Source organism: Ochotona princeps, chromosome 4 (genome assembly GCF_030435755.1).
Source record: "Ochotona princeps isolate mOchPri1 chromosome 4, mOchPri1.hap1, whole genome shotgun sequence".
Lineage (NCBI taxonomy): Eukaryota > Metazoa > Chordata > Mammalia > Lagomorpha > Ochotonidae > Ochotona > Ochotona princeps.
In genome coordinates this window covers 37,868,505-37,889,077 of record NC_080835.1, presented here as the reverse complement: position 1 = coordinate 37,889,077, position 20,573 = coordinate 37,868,505, and the positions used below count along the sequence as shown (strand labels likewise).

General features: G+C 44.9%; 1 protein-coding gene across 1 annotated transcript in view; it reads left to right on the top strand.

The window, feature by feature from the left end:
• NAV2 (neuron navigator 2) overlaps positions 1 to 20,573 on the top strand; it is a 406,855-nt gene that overhangs the window by 123,522 nt on the left and 262,760 nt on the right. The window contains exons 2-3 of the mRNA XM_036494526.2: positions 1,086 to 1,203; positions 13,274 to 13,326. Coding sequence (XP_036350419.2) covers positions 1,086 to 1,203; positions 13,274 to 13,326 — 171 coding nt within the window. The remainder of the gene's footprint in view (positions 1 to 1,085; positions 1,204 to 13,273; positions 13,327 to 20,573) is intronic.

Sequence of the window (20,573 nt, the reverse complement as noted above, 5' to 3'; positions counted from 1 at the left end):
GGTGGCGGAGTTGCATATCACATAGTCTCTGGGAGCCGGCCTGCTGATGGAGGTAGGGTAAACAACCTCCATCTTGTTGGTGGATTCACAAATGAGCTTATTGCCACCAGCAGTTGAGGAGTCAGTTCCCCTTGAGAGCTGCAGATGGCCAAATACCCATATAAACAGCCCCCCACCACACTCTGGAAGCTCACAAATCCATGTGTGGCACTTAGTCTTCCAAATGCATGCCTGGGTGTTTTGCTTGGTTTCATTTGCTAAAGGTTGGGACAGTTGGGGGCGAGAATTGTTCTCTTGTGCTCACAGTTACCTGTGTGGAGGGAAACACTCCTTTGGTCTGGAGGTGCTGTAACCAAGAAGGAGAATCTGAGTTAGAGCCCTCGAGGAAAGGCAGCCTTGGCTATCCAGGGTGCTACACATACCCACATTGTATGGAACGATGCTGGAATAGCTGAGTCTTGATCACAGACTATCCCAACAGTAGAAATGATGTCTGGCTTTTAAATTAAACCAATTAAATTTGAGATGATGGTGAGGTTGGTAAGTAGCTCCACTGGCACAAGAGTAAATTGCAAGGCCTCTGGTTTTTTTTTTTCATACTTGGCTTCTGTACAAGTGACTAGGACTCCTGAGAACTGGGCTGACTCAATAGGCCTGCTTACCCTGAAATGGCCCGTTAAAACGTGCCTGTTGGGTGGTAAGCTCCCCATACGTTTTCTCAATAAAGAGAAAAAGATGGGAAGGGGCAGGGGAGCTTTGCTGTGGGCATTTGGATCCCAGGCCTCTCAAAGCTGTCTGGAGCAGACTGTTTAGTTCCGTGTCCCCTGTCCCATTCAGGCTTCTATGTGTTTTGAAGCTTTCTTTAGCTTTTCCCTGGGCCTTGACGGCAGAACTCTCAATAGCAAAAAGCTTGGCGCTGGTGAGCTGAATACAAGATTGGCACAATACTCTGAATTTTAATGGTGCTGGCTGGCCCCAAAGCTCACCAGTGGAACAGTGGCTGCTGCCCCAGCCACAGCAGCTGCCTCTGACTTTGAGATGGGCTCTAAATGGGATCCTGAAGTTGCCTATTTGCTTGTTTGCAGATCTACACTGACTGGGCCAACCATTATCTGGCCAAATCCGGCCACAAGCGTCTCATCAAGGATCTCCAGCAAGATGTGGCGGATGGTGTCCTCCTGGCCCAGATTATCCAGGTTGTAGGTAAGAGTGGGCTCTTGCTGGAGGGTGGGTGAGTCGTAGGGAAACAGGGGAGTGGACCATTAAAACCTCTAAGAGAAAGGTCGGTTCGCTCTGCTATGTTGACATTTTGATTCTGCCTTTTGATTCAGCTTGTGTGTGGCCCAGCATCTCTTTCCTATTAAAAAAACACACACAGCAATCTCCTCTTCACCCTTATAGAGGAAATGAGTGTCCAACTGAGAGGAAAATGCTGCTGGTTTGGGGAGAGGCTCTGCCTTTTGGCTTGCTACTATCTTCCTCACTCTTGATGGTACTGTTCTATGTGTTACTCTGGAAATATTTCAAAAACATATTTTACAAAGTACTGTGGGGCTGTTTTAATCCTGCCAGCTTTAATTGGGTCTGAGAAATCAAAGGACAAACCTCTGGAGAGGGTTGGTTGGTTCTGGTCTTAAATAGCAAGGGGAGGGAATTTGAGCCCTGGAGTTTTGCGTGTCTTGGCCATGGGCTGAGTGTGGTGGATCACTGCAGGAAGGCAGTGGGGTGGAGGCTGGCCTTGGGTTTGCCTGGGGCCTGAGGGCAAGTTCCCCCGTGGGGTCCTGGCTCAGAGCAAACTGAACAGACTGAGCAGAAGAAGAAGGCATGGAGGTTAATTAGACAGCATTAGGCTGATTGTTGTCACAGGCAGACTTGGCAGCTGACTCCGGCCAAGCGGGCAGGCTCAGGGGAAGTCTGTGTAACTGTGGAGAAGCTCAGTCTTCTCCACAAACTGTGAAGAGCAGTCGATGCGGCTGCAGCTCTGCTTACAGCATGGACAGCACACCTGAAGTGGACCCACAGCTGCCTCAAGATGGATTTCTGACCACTGTCTGTTGTGGGTGGTCCTCCTCTCTCTGCTTCTCCCTTCCTACCCTGTATTACTTCCTCGGGTTGTGGAACAGATTTTTCAGAAACAGCAGCCTAAAACAATATACACATCCTCTTCAGCATATGACACGATTGCATCATGATGCTCTATTTTAAGCCAAAAATGCTTTGGGGGCCAACATTTTGATGCAACATGTTAAGCTGCCATTTGTGACCCATGCATCCTGTATTACAGTACTGATTCTCCTCTTAGCTACACTGCTTCTAGTGTAGCTCCTTGAACCTGGGAAGGCAGCGGATGATGGCCAAAGTAGTTGGAGCCCAGCCATCCATGTGAAAGAATAGAATGGAGTTTCTAGTTCGTGGCTTTGGCACAGACCTGACTATTGCAGCCAATAGGGGAATGAGCCAGTAGATGCAACATATCCCATGTTTGCCTCTATCACCTTGCCTTTCAAGTAAGCAATCAAATAATTTTTTTTGCAAAAACCATTTAATGTTGCTAATAAATCCATCAAGAAATAGTAAAAGCACATGTTGGGGGCCATCTGCCCATCAATTCTGCATCAGGAGTATTCACTGGACTTTGCTGAGAGCCTATGCCCTTGAGATGCCGTTAAGGGTATGATTGTCATTTAAGGATTTGGCTGGAAAAGGCTTGCTTTCATGCTCACTCAGATCTTGGAGGAATCCATTCCTTCCATGATCCATCCAGGATCATGGATGCTGACATCTTTCTGGCTGTCAGCTGGATGCATCCCTCAACTCCTAGAAGCTGTTTTCATGTCCTTGCCATGTGATTGTCTCAGTATGGCCACCCCATCTTTAAGAGAAGGTTCCTAGAGGAAGTCCGCCAACAAGCTGGAACCTTGTACAGGGGAGGATCCTCTCACTTTGGTCATAGTCTAGAGGTTAGAACAGGTTGTGGATCCTGCCCATACCCCAGGGCATGAATGCCTGGATGTGGGCATCATGGCAGTCACTGCAAGTCTGTCTGCCACACCCTTCCTCCTCTAGCTTCATTCTTCCTGTAACATCATCATCACCACTTGTACCACACCTGTTAAATTTTCAATTTAAAGACAGAGAGAGAGAAAAAAATTTTGCATCAACTAGTTCTTTCCTCTAAGCCTACAATAGCCAGGGCTGAGCCTAATTGAAGCCAGGCACCCAGAACTCGATTTGTGTCTTCCATGTGGGTGGCAAGGACGCAAGCAATAGAGCCATCACTTCCTTCCTAGTTCCATTAGCAGGAAGCTGGATTGGAAGCTGAGACAAACCTTGATCTCAGGCACTCCAATATAAGATAAAGGTGCCCCAAGCAGACACTTGAAACAACTACTCTGAAGCTCTAGAGAGTGTCCACAACTGATTTTTTAAATATCCTTTTGAAATTGGTGATGGTCCGTCCATCTCACAGATGCAGAGGTGGGAGGCCAGTGTCACAGATGACTCTGTGTGGCACTCCTGACCTGGAGAAATCTGCATCTGAGACTCGTCTTCTTTGTTCTATCTCAATTTTATATCACTGTCCAGAGATGCCAGACCTAGTGTAGCTTTGTCTTCCCACGAGTTCCATGACCATTTGTTGAACACCAGCTATGTGCCAGCACTGTGCTCTTTGGTCAGGATAACAAAATGAATTTGTAAGATTCCAAACCTTGGAAGAAGAGTTAACATTTTCTTGACAGAATTTCTTCGGAAACGGCAACATGCATGTGGGTTTTGAGACCCAGGGTCACAATGGGCACGTGACCTACTTTGACAATTTCTTGGGCTGCACAGAGTGCTTCTTGTGGGAAACTTGCTAGATTTTAGCACAGACAGCAAGAGAGAAAGCAGAGAATCCATCACAGTGAGAGAACTTGCTCTCATTCAGCTCTGTTCCTCCCTGTTGTGGGACTTGAGAATCACTTCACTTCTGCTGCCTCTGTTTCCCCATCTTTAAAATGTGACAGTGATGCTTGCTTTTGCTTGACTTTATGGCAATTAATCGATCATGAAATTTGTTAGTAGGCTACAGTGTGCTCCTACTTGATAGCAACTGCCTGGTGAAACCTTGTACTGTAAGATGATGGGGTCTTATTGTGAGTGTCAAAGTGTGCCATGGTGCGTTAGTTTTGTCTAGCGTGAGCTCAGATGAGGCCTCGTAGCATGTGTGTTGTGAGTTTCCTAAGTACAGTGCTATGGAAGTGTCAGCCAGCACATTCATTGCTTGCTCAGAAGGATGCTTTCCTGAATCTGTGTGACCGAGATCAACCTCCACGGTGCCCAAACAGGCTCAAGCTAGTTCCAGGAATGTAAACGCCCCTTAGGCCACCAAGTTGCTTTCCCTCAGCCTGCTGGGAGACAGTCCCTCTGACCAGCACCCCACAAGTAAGGCCACATGTCAGGACATGACCCCTGCCTTTGGCATACCAGGACTCACAGCCTCTGCTCTGTGCATGAAAGAGAGACCAACGATCCTTCCTGGCCGATTGACCGGCCATTTCAGAGCCACTAACCTCCAAGATGCTAGTGAACACACTCCTCTGTGAGAGAATGGGCATCATTCTCTGACCAGGGCACTGAGCTAGTGAATAATTGTACTATTCTCTGTTTGAGAACCATGCCTTCCTCATATATAGACCATGAGAAGGGCCCATGAAAGGGAACTCCAGGGACACATGCTTGTGATATGTATATGTATATGTGTGTGTATATATATATATATATATATGTATTTAATGTACACACACTCATATGTGCATGTATTCACATTTATCTGTGTCTGTGTATGTTTTATTTGAGATAACATTTTTAATTTACATTATACTAAAAGGCGTAATGGCTGTATTAAAGAATCTAATGAGTAAAAATTAAATATAATCCAGCAGGAAAACAGGTCAGGTCTGTATAAACAATAATCAGTTGAAAAGATGTTCAACATTACTCATAAAGTAAGCTTTAAAATGATCACAAAATTTTAAAACTATAGTGGTATAAAATTCCCATTAAATTGTATGTCTATTTTTATCTGCCTATGTGTCCACATGCAATTTCCCAGAATTACTCCCCTGTCCATCTTTAAAAAAAAATTATTTTATTTTTATGTGAAAAGCAGAGTTACACAGAGAGAAGGAGAGGAGGAGAGGAGGGAGAGAGAGAGAGAGTGCGCATGTGTGCGTGCGCGAGAGAGATCCTCCATCTGCTGGCTTGCTCTCCAGATGGTTGTAATGGCTTGAGCTGATCTGAAGCCAGGAACTAGGAGCTTTTTCCCATTCTGTATCATGGGTGCAAGGGCCAATGACTTCAGTCAGTCTCTGCCATTAGCAGGGAGCTGGATCGAAAATGGAACAGCTGGGACACAAACTGGTGCCCATATAGGATGCCAGCACTGCAGATGGAGGCTTAACCTACTGTGCCTTGGCACAGGCCCCATGCTCTGTCCATCTTGTGCTGGGTGTAATTCTAGTGTTAACAGATTGGTCCTTCTAAAGGAAGATGCTAATGGATTCCTCTCATATCTTCCTAACTGCCCCAGGCAGAGTTAGAGGGACTTTCTGCCATTGTTCAATTGGCTTCATGTTAAACCTGGTCTTCTCTAGACCTGAGTCTAATAAGTTCTTTTCCTTTCCAGGTTCATGAAGTGTATCAGGGTGTCTGGCAGACAGTGATGCTGGAAAAATAGAGTACTCTGAGAATTCCACTTGCTCTGAGTATTGTACCCAAGAGCTGACCTGGGCCCTCAGCTTTTGGTGCCCACTATGCTTTCCTCTTAAGTGTAAATTGTATGGTGCTACAACCCATAATCTTTGGGATTAGAAAGGAGCTTTAAACGCCCCAAGTTGGTGCATGAATTACTTCTATCAAATATAGTCAGCAGCCTTATATTAATTACTTCCTGTGTGGGCAGCTTTCAGGACTTCATTCTAATAATGGAGAGTTGGAATTCCATAATAGCTTTGTCTTTATCTGTTAGGCTTCTATAGTGAATTAACAGATGTTTATTTCTTTTAGTACAAGAGGCTGAGAAGTCCAAGGTCAAAGTGCCAATAGATTCACTGTCTAGTGAGGGTCTGTGTCTTAATTCTTAGATGGCTGCATTCTTTTCCTGATTTTGAAGTTTTATTTGTTTATTTGAAAGAGAGGATAAAGACCAAGAGATCTTACATCAGCGGGTTCACTCTTCAGATGGGCACAATGGCCGGGGGTTTCCAGCGCAAAGCCAAGAGTCAGGAGCTGCTTCTGTGTCTACCCAATGGGTAGTAAGGATAAGACCTTTAGGCCATCTTCTGCTGCTTTCTCCAGGTCTTTAGCAGGTAGCTGGATCAGACGTGGAGCATGTGGAAACCTGTGGTGTCTGTTTTGTCACTGTGTCTTCCCCTGGCAGAAAGGACACACGATCTCTTTATGGCCTCTTTTATGATGGCACTGATCTCATTAACAAGGGCTTCTCAGTCACCTCACGTAGGCCCTGCCTCCATACACCATCACATGGGAATTCCTCCATTGTGAGTTTGGGGAAGATGCAAACATTCAAGCCATAACAGCTGCTCTTTCACTGAATCAAAATCCATTCCCCTCTCCCTCTGCCTCCTGGCAGTGTCTTCCTATAGGTTCTGCCCTCCACAGCTCTAAGGAGTAATCTAATCTAGAACAATGAGAGCATCACTGGATCATAACCACCAAAGAAGATGAAAATCCATAGCTCATACTGACAAGAACTAGATAAACAATATACAGATGCTTTAATAGGTGAGACAGGGCTCAACTATACACAAGAACATGATGAACATATAGGGAACTACAACCATTCGTCATGATAGGAATTAAAGAAGGAATCATGAAGCGCAAAATCTAGAGGAAGCAGAAGTAAAGCTGGAATGTTCGCCTCTCTTTCCGCCAATTGCTTTCCAGTTAAAAGGGGGAGATGCAGCAACCACCATAGGGGTGGCCAGGCTGCTTCATGATCAGGTAATCCAAATCACATTACTGATGAGGGACAGACAGATGTGTTTGTTTCTCTGTGACACCCTGGGAAGAACACAGCACCACTGACACATTCCAGACGGGGTTGAAAAACCTGGAACCAATCATAGGGAGTCTCAGACAAACCCAAATTGTAGCACATTCCATGAAAAAAAAAATTGTCCCTAAAATGTCAGTTTTTGCAACTGCTCCAAAATAAAGAAGACTAAAGGGATGTGAATGTGATAAACAGTTCTGGATCACATCCTCTACAGCACAGTGAAATGCTTGGAATGGCATTTTTTCATTAATACACAAAATTGGAATATTGAAATTGTGTCAACATTAAATTTTTGTAATTTTGTAGTTGTCCTATGGAAGGCAATATCCTGGTCCTTTGGACACAGTAGGCAACTATGTGCCCTTTGCCCATTAATCTGAGTACCTTACTTTAAAATGTTTCAGGACAAACAAATGCGAATGAATAAAGATAACTGGGCATCTTCTGAACTATTCCTCTTTTTTTTCCTGCAAATTTGAAGTTCTTTCAAAATAAAAAATGGCCAAGAGACCCCATGTGGATCAAGTCCCATATAAATTTGCAGTCAGTGTAATTGTGCCTTTTAAAAGACCACTCTTCTGGCCTGGAAGGAACATACTAGGAATGGTTAAGGACCCTGTGTGCTATCCCCAAATAGGGAGTGTTGGAGGAATTAGAAAAAAACTCCCTTGTATAATTCATCTATAGGCCAAGAAAACAAACTGAAGCAGAATTTTCTGAAGTGAAGCAATTGGGGAAGGCATTTCTGGGGCGGGGACTGTGGAAAAACTAAAAGACAGAGCCAGATGGACAGCCAGGCGAGGCCAGGCAAGATTGCTCAGTACAGGAAGCCAGACTGCGATAGCTGAGCATAAGGACCGGTGGTTAAAGGTTGGCTCTCAGGCTGGAAAGGGACCTCAGGTGTGTGACTTCAAAGGAAACCTTAAATGCTTTCTATATTTGTTGCTTCTCAGCCTTGCTCCAACACATCTCCATCTTTGCCTCCTGCCCATTGGGCATCAAATTTGCCATTTGTGGCAACCTTTTTATACCTTTCTTTTGGTGGCTGAGGCCAGTCTCTTTGTTCAGCCTCTTATTATTGTGATTATCTTCTTGCATTATGAGTTGCTTGAATGCAGCATTTGCCTGACAGCCCATCACGATGCCATCTTCTTGAGTTATTAGAAAGGCTTATGAGGCCAGGATAAACAGCATGAATCAAGAGAGAGAGACAAGCCTCCATGCTCCTGCTCACGTCACTGTCACTCAGGAAGGATGTAAGAAGAGAGAGGGGGTGAGTAGGGGTGAGAGAAGAAAGAGGACAATGGAGAGAGAGGGAAGAAATCAGGATGAACAAAAGAGAATTGGAGAGAAGGAGTGAAAGGAGATGGGGAAAGACTTCACCTGGAAATGAGGAGACCCTGGTAGAGGATTATTTTTCATCACCTTTTGGGAAGACTTTAAGCAAACAGGAAATTCAGACCACATGTAGGACTCTGCCTTCTAGAGGTTCCTGCTGTTGTATAAGCTTGGGTAAGTCCTTTGTCATTCTGGGTGACCAATTTTCTTCCCCCCCCCCCTTGTTTTCAGGGCTGCCGACTGCCAGGGCTGCAAGGGCATAGATGTCCAGGCTATTAAATTTCCCTAAAATCTTTTGGGGAGGCCTTTTGAAAAGTCACCAGCTTGGGGTCGTAGTCCTTAATTAATAAGTACATTGGTGCTTTCCATGCACCGACTTGTGCAGGTCACTGTATGAATGGGACCAAGAATGTCCTACTCATACGTGCAAACCCTGAGAGTTACCAGTCGGAATCACACTTGAGGATTTTAGGGACAAATGCCTTTGTGTTTATTGGCATTTGGGCCCCTCCCCTGAATCAATAAATTTTTATTAAAGACCATGTTCTTCCTCATAGAAATTCTTGGGATTCTAAGTAAAAGGGAAGTATTTAAATTAAATGACATTGGAGACTTGAAGGCCAGGGACTGGTTTTGTGTTTTTATTAAGCATTTATTCTGAGTTTGGGTAACTTGTTTGATCAGTCTTTTCCCAGGTGGTCTTCCGAATGCTTCTGAATAGACTCTACTCCATGGAGTTCATAGCTTTGGCTGTTGTCAGATGGCAGCATTAGGAGTTGTTAGGAGTTGTCATACTTGAATTTAAGGCTCCTAATGGGTTCAGGTGCTAGACCATGAACCAGAACTAGAGGAGCTATTAGACCATGCCTTTGGTTTCTTTGATACAGATGGTAAATGGAGAATCATTAGCATAACCCAAGTGACTTCCCAGGATCATAACTATCCATCCTTCATTGTAATGAGCACTAATGACCTAGTGCTGAACTGGGTATTGATCAGAATCTAATGATTTATGATGTTGACCATCATGGATGTCCAATTGAAAGATACCTTGACTGGCCTAGACTCTCAAATGCCACACATTTCTTTACACCAGAGATAAGTATTAAAGTCCAAGGTCATAGTGCATGCCTGCCATCATTTCTGTATAAAGGACTGTCTTTGGCCAAGGTCCTGTCCTTCCTGTCTTAAGTGTGTAGAACTAAATTTACAAATGAAGGAAAGCTGTCTCAGAACCGGTAGTACAACCTTGATCAATTTTGATGTTCACTGCACTCCTTAGTTGTAGTCGGCCTGTTTGGAAAGTTCCTGTGTGGCAGGCAGTGTCCTAAGCTCTGGGGTTGTCATATACGCTGATATCATATTCCAACTAATTGTATTTTCCTGGTGAACTGGACTGGAGGGGGGCAACAGACTTTCAGGAGTCATCCCATTTATTGGGTGCCTTTGAGGTGCTTTTCATTACATCTGCTTTGGAAGTAGTTTTCTGAGACTCTTATTCCAGTGTCCCTAAATTATGCAGAGTTGAGAAAACCAGGTAAGGGTCTGTTTAGAGATGGCATTTCCCTAGATGGGCTATAAACGTCAACATTAGTCACTTTTAGTAAATCCTAAAAAAGGTATAGATTAGGCTGCACACAGACTATCCAGGCTGTCTCTTTGCGGTTAGATTTTTCATCAGTTTGCTGCCATTGGCTTACTTTCTGATTTTTCACCTGTTTTTCAATCTACACACACAGACACACACACACACACACACACACACACACAAAGCACTTGAGAGAAAAAATAATCCCAGCTTGTGATCATGGTGAACTATATTTAGTTCCATGTATTCTGTTTTGAAGACTTGGGATCCTTCGATTGTGTTACCTTTTGCAGTTTTAATGTATGTTTAATGTATGAATGTTATCATTTCATTAAAATCTGGAGTGATGTTTTTTAAATTCAGTTTTGTGGGGCGAGTGTTGTAGTACAGAGGGTTAGGTCACTGTGTGAGAAGCCTACATCTCATGTCAAAATGCATGCTCTTTCAAGTTCTGACTTTGCTGCTTCTAATCAGCTTCCTGCTGGTATGCCTGGAAAGGCAGAAGATGATGTGTCAGGTGCTTAGGCCCTGCCAGCCATGTTGGACACTAGTACAGAGCTCCAGGCTTCTAGTTTTAGCTTAATCTAGCTTTGGCCATCACAACCATTTGGGAGTAGAACAGTGGCTGCACTTCCCTCTCTTTTTCTCTGTCACTCTGACTTTCGAGAAAGAATAAATCTGAAAAAAAGAAGAGTTATTTGTTTTAAAAGTGGAGTGACAGAGAGAGAAGAAGAAACACACAGAGAGAAGTCTTCTACCTGCTGGTTCACTCCTCAAATGGCTGAAATGGCAGGGGCTGAGTCAACCCAAAGCCAGGAACTGGGAGCTTCTTCTAGATTTCCTGCTTGAGTGCTGGGTTCCAAGCACTCTGGCCATCTTGTACTGTTTTCCCAGACCATAATCAGGGAGCTGGATCAGAAGTGTAACAATGGCAACACAAACTGGTGCCCATATGGGATGTTAGTGCTGCAGATGGAGGCTTAGCCTAATATGTCATGGCACTGGTTCCACAATCAGACCTTTTTTGAAAAGTTCATTTTGGGGATGGCATTTTTGCATAGTGGGTTAAGGCACCCCCTGTGACAATGACGTCCCATATAGGCACCTGCTTGATCCCTGGCTTCTCAGCTTCTGATCCAGCTCTTTGATAATGCACCTAGGAAAGTAGCAAACAATGCCTGGAGCTCTGCACCCATGTGGGAGATGCTTATAAGACTCTTGGTTTCTGGCTTTAACCTTGCCCAGCTCCATCTGGGTGGTGAACCAACAGGTAGAAGATGTCTCTCCCTCCCTCTCTCTTTCTCTCTGTAATTCTGCCTTAAAAATGTTTTTAAGATTTTTTTAAGTTGTTTTGGGTTTTAGCACAATCTTCATAGATACCTTCTCGCCACGAGAGCCAAGTGGAGGAGGAAGTAGATCCAGCACCCCTGCCCCAATTGCTTGACATTTGGACTGTGTCCCCACTGTGGCCCACCCAGCATAGAGGGTGTATAGTAAACCCTCCTGGCCACTGTCAGCTGGAGAATTGAAACAAAAACAAAAACAAAAAAATTCAGTTTTACAAGCAGTTATTGAGATCTAAGGATACAAATGTGGAAAAGATGCCTTATGTTTACCAGGCCCTCACCTTGTAGTTGAGGGAGATAAGAAAAGATACAGAATAGATGATGGCTAACAACATAGAAGCAGGTTACAGGTTGCTGAGGGAATAGAGAATAGAGGCCTGAGTAATCCTTTCCTGTCTTTAGCTGAGGGCTTATTTATGCAGGGCCTTGGCACTGGAGTGGGAGCTTATCAAGTCTTCAAAAGGAGATGGCTTCTTAGTTCTTTGCTATGAAGACCAGGGTTTGCATCTGTAAGACAGAAACAACAGAAAGAAAACTATTATGTGCTTATTCATAAATGATAACAGTATATATTTATAGGTCGTTCTAGAGAGTATCTATTGTGTGCTAGGCACTATGTCAACCATTTTGTTACTATCCTGTAGTATAATTCTAGTTCTCCTCCTCTGAAGTAGATGGCACCAGCTCCATTAGATAGTTGGGAAAACTGGCCCAAAGAGGCGGAGCTACACAACTAAGACAACATAGCTAACGGGCTCTGAAGCTGAGTGCAGACTAACATATCTGTTAGTTTGCAATGCTCTAGCAAGTAAACCTAGTGCCTGCCTTAAAAAAGCATTTATTTGTTTCTGAAAGGCAGAGCTCTAGAGAGAAGTAGAGACAGAGAGGGAGAGAGAGAGAGAGAAAAGTTTTCCATCCACTGGTTTACTACCTAAATGTCTGTAACGGCTGGAGTTGGGCTGACCTGAAACCAGGACCTAGGTGCTTGCTCTGGGTTTCCCACGGAGGTGCAGAGTCCCAAGGACTGGAGCCATCCTTTGCTGCTTTTCCAAGCCAAATTGGAGCTAGATTGAAAGTGGCACAGCTGGGAAAGGAATGGGCACCCCTATGGATGTTGCTGCTGTGGGCAGAGGATTAAGCAACTATGCCAGCATAGGTGCCCCACTTTACTGCCTTTCTTGTGCTGCTGCATTCTCATTCAAACTCTTCATAGATGATTCCAGGATGCATTTTTCCAAGAATTCATCCATATTTAGGATAAATCATGTTCACCTTCAGAAGCTGAATCATAAATCCTTATTAGCCGCAATTTCCTGTGAAGTCAGCAGAATTTCTTCTATCAGTTGTTTAAATAGCTATGGTCTTTAGTCATCTCAAGCAGTTGTGTTACTTTAGACTTACGACATGGAGCCTCACTTGCTCATTTTCCCCGTTGGTTCACCATCGCTTTGGGAGTAGAACTAGGACCAACAAAAGCAGGATGTCTAGCTAAAGATGGGGCAAGATGTTTTCCTTTTGGCTTTTGTCCCTAGGAGCTACCCTGTAGCTTGACTGATCTGCTCTGAACAACTCAGTCTTTTGTGGTCAAAACACGGGGGTCTTTTGCCTTTTGAAGGACTGACAGCACAGTCACAGCTCACTCGCTTTCCCAGTCTCCAGACATTTCTACCACGCTCCATCACTCCGGGAGTGTCGTCCATGCAGTTGTCTCTGGTTTAAATGATGACGACCTTGCCCCAGCTGTCCCTGGAGGCTGGCAGCTTGATGAGTCAGTCCTGAGGCTTGCTAGATGCGTCTCAGTATTTCACATGCCTGTGTTGATTGGACAAATCCCAGAATGGGCCTTAGGACTTGCTTAGCCTTGAGTGTCCTGAACATCATTATGGAAAGTGTGTCTCTTCGAGGATTATTTATGTCTCTAACTTGTGTTTTCTTTCTCAGCAAATGAAAAGATTGAAGACATCAATGGCTGTCCAAAGAACAGATCACAAATGGTAAGTGGTACCTGTGTTTGTGTTTTGTTAGCGAACCCTGCTTGTGAGTAACATTGACCATCTCAGATTATTCTCACCAAATGCTTTCCTTGGGGGGATGATGATATTAGTAAGTTAACAGTTTTTTCCAAGTAGCTTTGCTTAGCTTCTCTGACATTTATTGGCATTTATTGATAAATGGCTGATTTTCATGTCAGTTGTGAGACAGCACAAATAAAACATCATTCTTGGTGTTAGTTGCCAATTGTGTAGCCCTGAAGGCACATGTACACATATGTACAACTTGCACTGTGGGCAGATAATACGCTGGACTCTGACTTTTCAGGATCTGAAGGTGAGAATGATGTAAAGTTAGAACTGTTAAGAGATAATGTGAAGTGTACATTCCCATCTGAACCATTCTGCACAGAGCAATGAACTGGCAAAGCATTTGAGAACTGATAGCATAACCTTATCAAACTCCAAAAGCTTTACCCTTCAAAATATGTTCTGTTCTTGCTGCTTGTCGTGCAAAATCATTTCACATTCATCGAATCCCAAATCTCTGAATGCTTCATTTTTTACTGCAAAATGCTTCTCATATATGAATATTTCCATGAAGAATGTTTGATCTGATTCTCTTAAGACGATGAGAAAATGTTTTTAAAATATGAAGCTGTAACTTACAGACAGCTTTACTTCTTTTCTGGGCATTCATTTAGTTCCAGGAATCTAAAAAAGGATGCAATTTGTGTAACCTCACCCCACCCTGTGCCGCTCAGCATAATCTGATTGGTCCTCTTTTGGAATGCACTAAAACGATTGGCATTCCTTGGGTTACTCTTTAATGTTCTGAATTGTTATCCCCAAGTTGGATAGAAGGATGGGCTTTTCAGTCAACCTTTTTCATGGGCAAAAATGGTTCTCTTTCAAAGATATTGGGGTATGTCTTGGAAGTGGAAGCTCATCACTCACAGTTTCTATTCTGAAACCAGTTTCTCTTCTATTGCCTCTCTAGAGTTTTTTCTCGTTCATTTTGTTCCACCCAGTGACTGCCCTGTTCTTGCATAGGAAAGTCCCAGGCAGACAACTCATAGCTGCTTTTACTTTTGGAAAAGTGTGGCTGCTATTTTTGTTAGAGTTACTGCAGCTGTCTGGTGTATTAATAATTGAGAAAATGTGGATGATTGAAGATTAATTTTAGTGCAAGCATTTCACACATGCAGACATACCTTCACATGAAAGTGATCCACATCGTCTCTCCAGGATGGATTTTGATGCATTTATGCCTGCCTAATAGAATGAAGAGTTGGCACTGGTATCTAAGGGTTGTTAATGTTATTTGACTGATTTGTATTTTCTGCACCTTCAATTGGAGGTATTGCGTTTTGTTAACGTTCACTCAAGCTCATGAAGCAATATTGCCTCAGATGCTTCTGTGCAATTTAATTCTGCATTCAGACATAAAATTTATCAACACTGTCATTGCAAGTTTTTGGATTCTTCATAACTCTTTCAGTTTTGCCAAGTATTTTTTCTTTGATGGAATGTGTCTGTTTAGACCACAGCATAGATAATCTTAGATAGTCTTTTTTTTAAAGATTTATTTATTTTTGTTACAAAGCCAGATACACAGAGAGGAGGAGAGACAGAGGAAGATCTTCCGTCCAATGATTCACTCCCCAAGTGAGTGCAATGGCCAGTGCTGTGCTGATCCAAAGCCGGGAACCAAGAACCTCTTCCGGGTCTCCCACATGGGTGCAGGATCCTAGTGCTCTGGGCCGTCCTCGACTGCTTTCCCAGGCCACAAGCAGGGAGCTGGATGGGAAGTGGAGCTGCCGGGATTAGAACCAGCGCCCATATGGGATCGCGGGGCTTTCAAGGCGAGGACTTCAGCCGCTAGGCCACGCTGCCGGGCCCAATAGTCTTTGATAATGAGTTCCACTTCAGGGGTGGGGAGGCAGACAGTCTTGTGAGTCTAACAAAGAAGAGTTCAGCAGACGGGATGTGAGTCCAGGAAAATATAAGCATTGCTACCATAGTCATTTCACTCCATAGGAAATGAGAGAGATGATGATGATGACAACAGAGTCTTTGTCCCTTCCACTATGGTGACGTGTCCACAGAATTTGTTAGAACTTCATGGGAAGTTGTTACACAAACAGACCTGGGTCTGTTCTGACTACTAGGACACCTGTGTGTACACACACACCTGCCTATATGGTGATAAAACACTACTGCTTATGGGAACTGTAATTTGAAACTAGCATAGCGTGTGAACAACGATTTCTAGGTGATTCATCTCCTGCTGCAGTTTTATTTAGGATTGCTAATGATAAACATTTATTGTTGTTCCCTGAATGTTGCCTGCTTGAAGAAGACTGAAAGAGGGAAGTGTATGTAGAGAAGGACAACAGCCCACAGTGAGATGAGATCTTGGGAAATATACCCTACTGGAGAGTAACTCATTCTCTTGAAAATAGCCAGTCTGGTCTCATTGTGATCACTGCGCAGAACATCTTTAGGAGTATCTAACAACAGAGCCAGAGAAAAGCAGTATTGTTTCAGAGCAGGGATGGAAGAACTGAAGTTCATTATCTAAGAGGCTGATTTGTGTCATCAGCAGAAAGCTCCTGGGTGCTGTTGAAGGAGCAAGCACTGAAGAGAGTGCATCTCTTCCTTTACCCTTTGGTCCTGAAACATCAGGCTGTCTGGGACTCTGCCCTGGGCTGTAATGCCTGCATGCATGCTCTACTCCAAGTCCTGTTCTCTACCCAGAGCATAGGGTAGTGATAGCAGACACTTGAGAAATACAGTTTAGAGAATTCCAAGGGTGGTGTGAACCTGTCTGTCTTAGAGCCCCTGGGTTAGGCAACTTGAGTCCACAGGTGAACCAGATATGAGCCCTGCCCTCAGGGAGAACAGTGCTGTCAGTGACATCTGGGTGCTGTCCGGGCATGAAACGGACCCATTTCTACATCAGGCACGGGAAGGTTCCAGGATAATGTCCAGGGCCTGAGTCTTAGAAGGCAAGAAGGATCACCTCTGGGAAGGAGGCCTAGATAGTTGGAAGCAGAGACGGCAGGCCTAAGACCCATTCCTGGAGACCGTTTACTTGAAGATACAGGGATGCTGCAAGGCAGTCATACCAAACTGCCCTGAGCTGGGATTGACTCTCCCAGCCTCTCAACTCTGCCTTGTTGTGCCAAGGTGGTAGGCATAGAAGAGCCCCTGGTAGAACAAATACATAGGTATTTTCAGATGTGGAACAATTTCTGAATTCTTCCCTGTTCCCCAGATTGTTGCATCTGGGGGAGTAACCCTCAGTGGGGCCCAGAGCCAAGTTTTCTACATGACAAACCCCAAGGCCTTTAGCTGCTGAGAATGTGAGTTCAACCACAGGGCCTATGAAATGAGCATGTGACTTGGTCAGAGATGTTTGTGTTTGTTCTATTACCAGTAACAAGCACCTGCACCAGACTTTAAGGTTTGCAGGCTCCACGTTCCGTCTCCCTGATCCTGTTACAGGCTGCCTTATGCTGCCCTCCTGAGACAGAGGAGTGCTAGGTGATGGAGAGCTAACCCTGGCACTCAAGCTTGGTGCTTTCCACAGCAAGCAGCTCTCAACTCTCTGGAAATGAGGCTTTCAGTGATGGTCAGTAGAGGTCTGAGATTCAAGGCAGCAGTGTTCCTTGCCCCAGTAAACCTGGCATTGGTTTGTTTTTAACAACTGCTTTACCTCATTGCTGTCTGACCTAGATGCTTTGGGGGCCAAATCCTTGGAGATGGAGCTTTAGAAACATGCCTCACCCATCATTCCTCCCACCCCATCAGACACACACACACACACACACACACACACACCACCTTCGTGCACTTGGCCCCTAAAAAAGTTCATGTGTGCGTCAGAGCTGGTTCAAATGTTTTGTCTGTTCTATGTTGCCATGGCAACATAGTGGCATCTTTCTGACTTTCAAGTGGTGTGTTCAGCAGAGTTCTGTGTGTGTTTGGAAGGGAAAACACTGCTTGGAGCTCAGCCAGCGGGTGCTGGGGGGAGTTGCTGCCCGGCTGCTTGAACTCCCCGTGCTCAAAGAAGGAGGCAACGGCTCACTAGGAGCCTGGGAATAGCCAGCAGCAGGGGGCGGTTTTCTTTTTTAATCATTGTTATTTTAAGAGCCTTGGCTTTCTGTTGTTGATTCGGGAGGTGCAAAGTTGTGGAGGCCTGCTTGACCTCTTTCAGCAAAAAAGCCCCAGGCCTGTTTTCCCTCACGCCTCCTCCTGGGCTCTTCGGAGACTTCCTTCAGTGCCTCTTGTTGGGATCCAGGACCTGCCTGGCCAGGTCTGAGTCTACTCTAATATTGTGCAGATCTGAGCTCATCATTTAGCACTCAAAACCCTTGCTTTTCCTGTTCTATAAAGCATAATACATACCTCAAAGAGGCTACTTGAGGACCAATGAGGTGAAGATTTATTAATTTAAAAGGCAGAGCAGGGGCTGGCACTGTGGCATGGCACATTAAACTAGTGCCTATGATGTTGGCATCCCACATGAGTGCTGTTCAAGACTCAGCTGCTTCACTTGCAATCCAGCTCCCTGCTAATGCTCCTGGGAAAACAGTGAAAGATGGTTCATGTACTTGGGCCTTTACTACTCATCCAAGAGACCTGAATGAAGCTCCTGGCTCCTGGCTCCAGCCTAACACAGCCGTGGAAGTTACAGCCATTTGGGGAGCGAACTGGCAAATGAGATTGTTCTCCCCTCGCTTACCCCATGACTTTGTCTTTGAAATGAATAAAAATAAAAGACAGAGAGAGAGAGAGAGAGAGAGAGAGAGAGAGAGAGAGAGAGAGAGAGAGATTTTACATTCTAAATGCCCATAGCAGCTAGGTCTGGGGTCAGACCAAAGCCAGGTGCTGGGAACTCCATTGTGGTCTCCCATATGGATGTCTGGGTTGTCTTCTGCTGCCTTCCCAGGCACAGGGTTAATGTGCTAATGAAAATATTGTTGGGTAATGACAATTAAGGTGATTAAATAAAGCTAGAGCTATGAAGTGTTTGCCCTGTGCCAGGTGATGATCTAAGTGCTTTATGAGTGGCCTGGTGGGCCATCTTGCCAGCAGCCCTCATAGGCCGGTGCTCTTGTTCCCATTCTGGTATATGACTGGTACTCTATATAACAGTTTCTGTAATGTTGTCGATTGTCTGACTCTGCTTCATGTTTGGGTGATACAGAATCCTTTGGAAAGTTGAAAAAAGATGCTAGCTTTCTCCTCCCCAAATTGGACAAGCCTCAGAATTTTGCATACATTCTGAACAGATTATGGACCCCAGAAACTGGCCTTTGTGTTTCCCGCGTTCAGTGCTTCTGCTGCTCAGGTACAACTTTGTCCTTTCAGAGCACCAGAGGAAAGCGCAGTGCCCAAGTTCCCAAGACTGTATCCATGTACAAAAGAGGAGAGCAGTGACTTCCAAGTTTCTATTCTATGAGCAGAACCTTCCCATTTTCCCAAAATAAAATTTGAAAGGCTGAGTATCAGAGAGAGAGGGAGACACACACGTGCGTACGCACAGATTTTCCATCTTCTGGTTCATCTTCCAAATGGCTGCATGGCCAAGTCTGGACCATGATGAATCCGGGAACCTGACAGTCCATCCAGATTTCCCACATGGATGACAAAGGCTGAAGGACTTGGACTGTCCTCTGTCACCATCCTAGTGGTATCAGTAGGAAGCTCAAGAGGAAGCACTGGCACTCTCCTATGGGATGCCAGCTTTGTAATCCACAGCTTAACGTGATGTGTCACAGAGCTACGCCCCCCAGCCCCCACCAAGCAAAATCCTATATGAAATCCTATATGTGAAAATGCTATGAGCTGAGTTGCTGCTGTAAGTAGGAGTTGTCCACAGGGCTGGACCCCAGAAGACACAATGTGATTATACCTGGGAAGGAACACCACAGTTCCAACCCTGACTTCAGGACTGGCATTTCTAGCTCTGCTCTGACTGTAGTGCTCTTTTCTCTGTTGCTCCTCTATAATGAGGCACTGTTGTGTCTCTTTTCCACCTCTGGCCCGAGGATCAGTTGCAGCCTGCTTGTGACCCAAGGTGTGTCCCTGAGGCCCTTCAGTGGGTCAGTTTGTATAGCAGGGACAGAGCCCATGCATGCCTCATGGGGTTATTGAGTGTTTTCATGTGATAATTTGTGTGAAGTGCTTACATGCTGCTGGGCTCAGGGTACACTTAGCAAACGTTTTAGCTCTTTTGATGATGGTATTTCAAGGATCTTATGAAAAAAAAATTTTTTTAATGGACAGATTTACTACCTGGGATGCCAGCATTCCAAAATGGTAGTGTTTTGAGTGCTGTGTACTTGACTTCCAATCTAGCCACCTGCTAATGTGCCTGGGAAAGCAATAGATGACCCAAGTGCTTAGGCACCTGCACTCATGTGGGAGCCTAGAAAGAAGCTCCTGACTTCAGCCCAGCTCTGATCATCACAGCCATTTGGGGTGTGAACCAGCAGATGGAAGGTTTTCTCTCTGTGTCTCAAATATTTAGGGAAAAAACCACACATATGTGGAGCATGGCTTGCCCTACCTTTGGATGATACTAGAATGTATTTGTGTGATTTCTTTGAGTGATAGCTCAAAGGCCCTCATCGCCCATAATCTGATATCACAAGGCAGTATGTTCAGTCTTGGTTCCATCCCATCCTGACAGTGTGGCCCTGGAGAACGCACTAGGCCTCTGCTTTATTTCCTCTTCTGGGAAATGGGGCAAGGAGTAACACCTTCAGAGCTAGGACAAGATTTCCAGGGAGAGGACTGCATTCACTGGCTACTTACTACCTTCCCAGCTGCGCCAGTGCCTCTCTCATTAGCATAGTTACTCCGCCAAGGAGCACTGTGGTGTAGAAACGCTCAGTGTCTGTATTTGACACACCAGAACTGAGACTTTAAAAGGTGGATTGTGGTCCCAGATTATTCACCTTGCAGGTGGAGGTGATACTCAAACCCCCGAACTCTAGTTTTGAGTTTACCACTGTGGCTAAGAAAAGGTTTAATAAAAGTGGTCTCACCTTCCCTAATCCTCCTTTTTAAATTTTTATCCATGGGTACTGCAGGACCAATGGGACTTAGCTGAGACTTTGCCCAGCGGGTGGGGTGGGAGGTGGAGTATTTCTGAAAAGGGCCTGAGTTGACCTGGGAATGGAAGGCTAAAAGCTGCAGCAACAGCAGGTGGCCCCCAGGAAGACAGCCTCTTGACG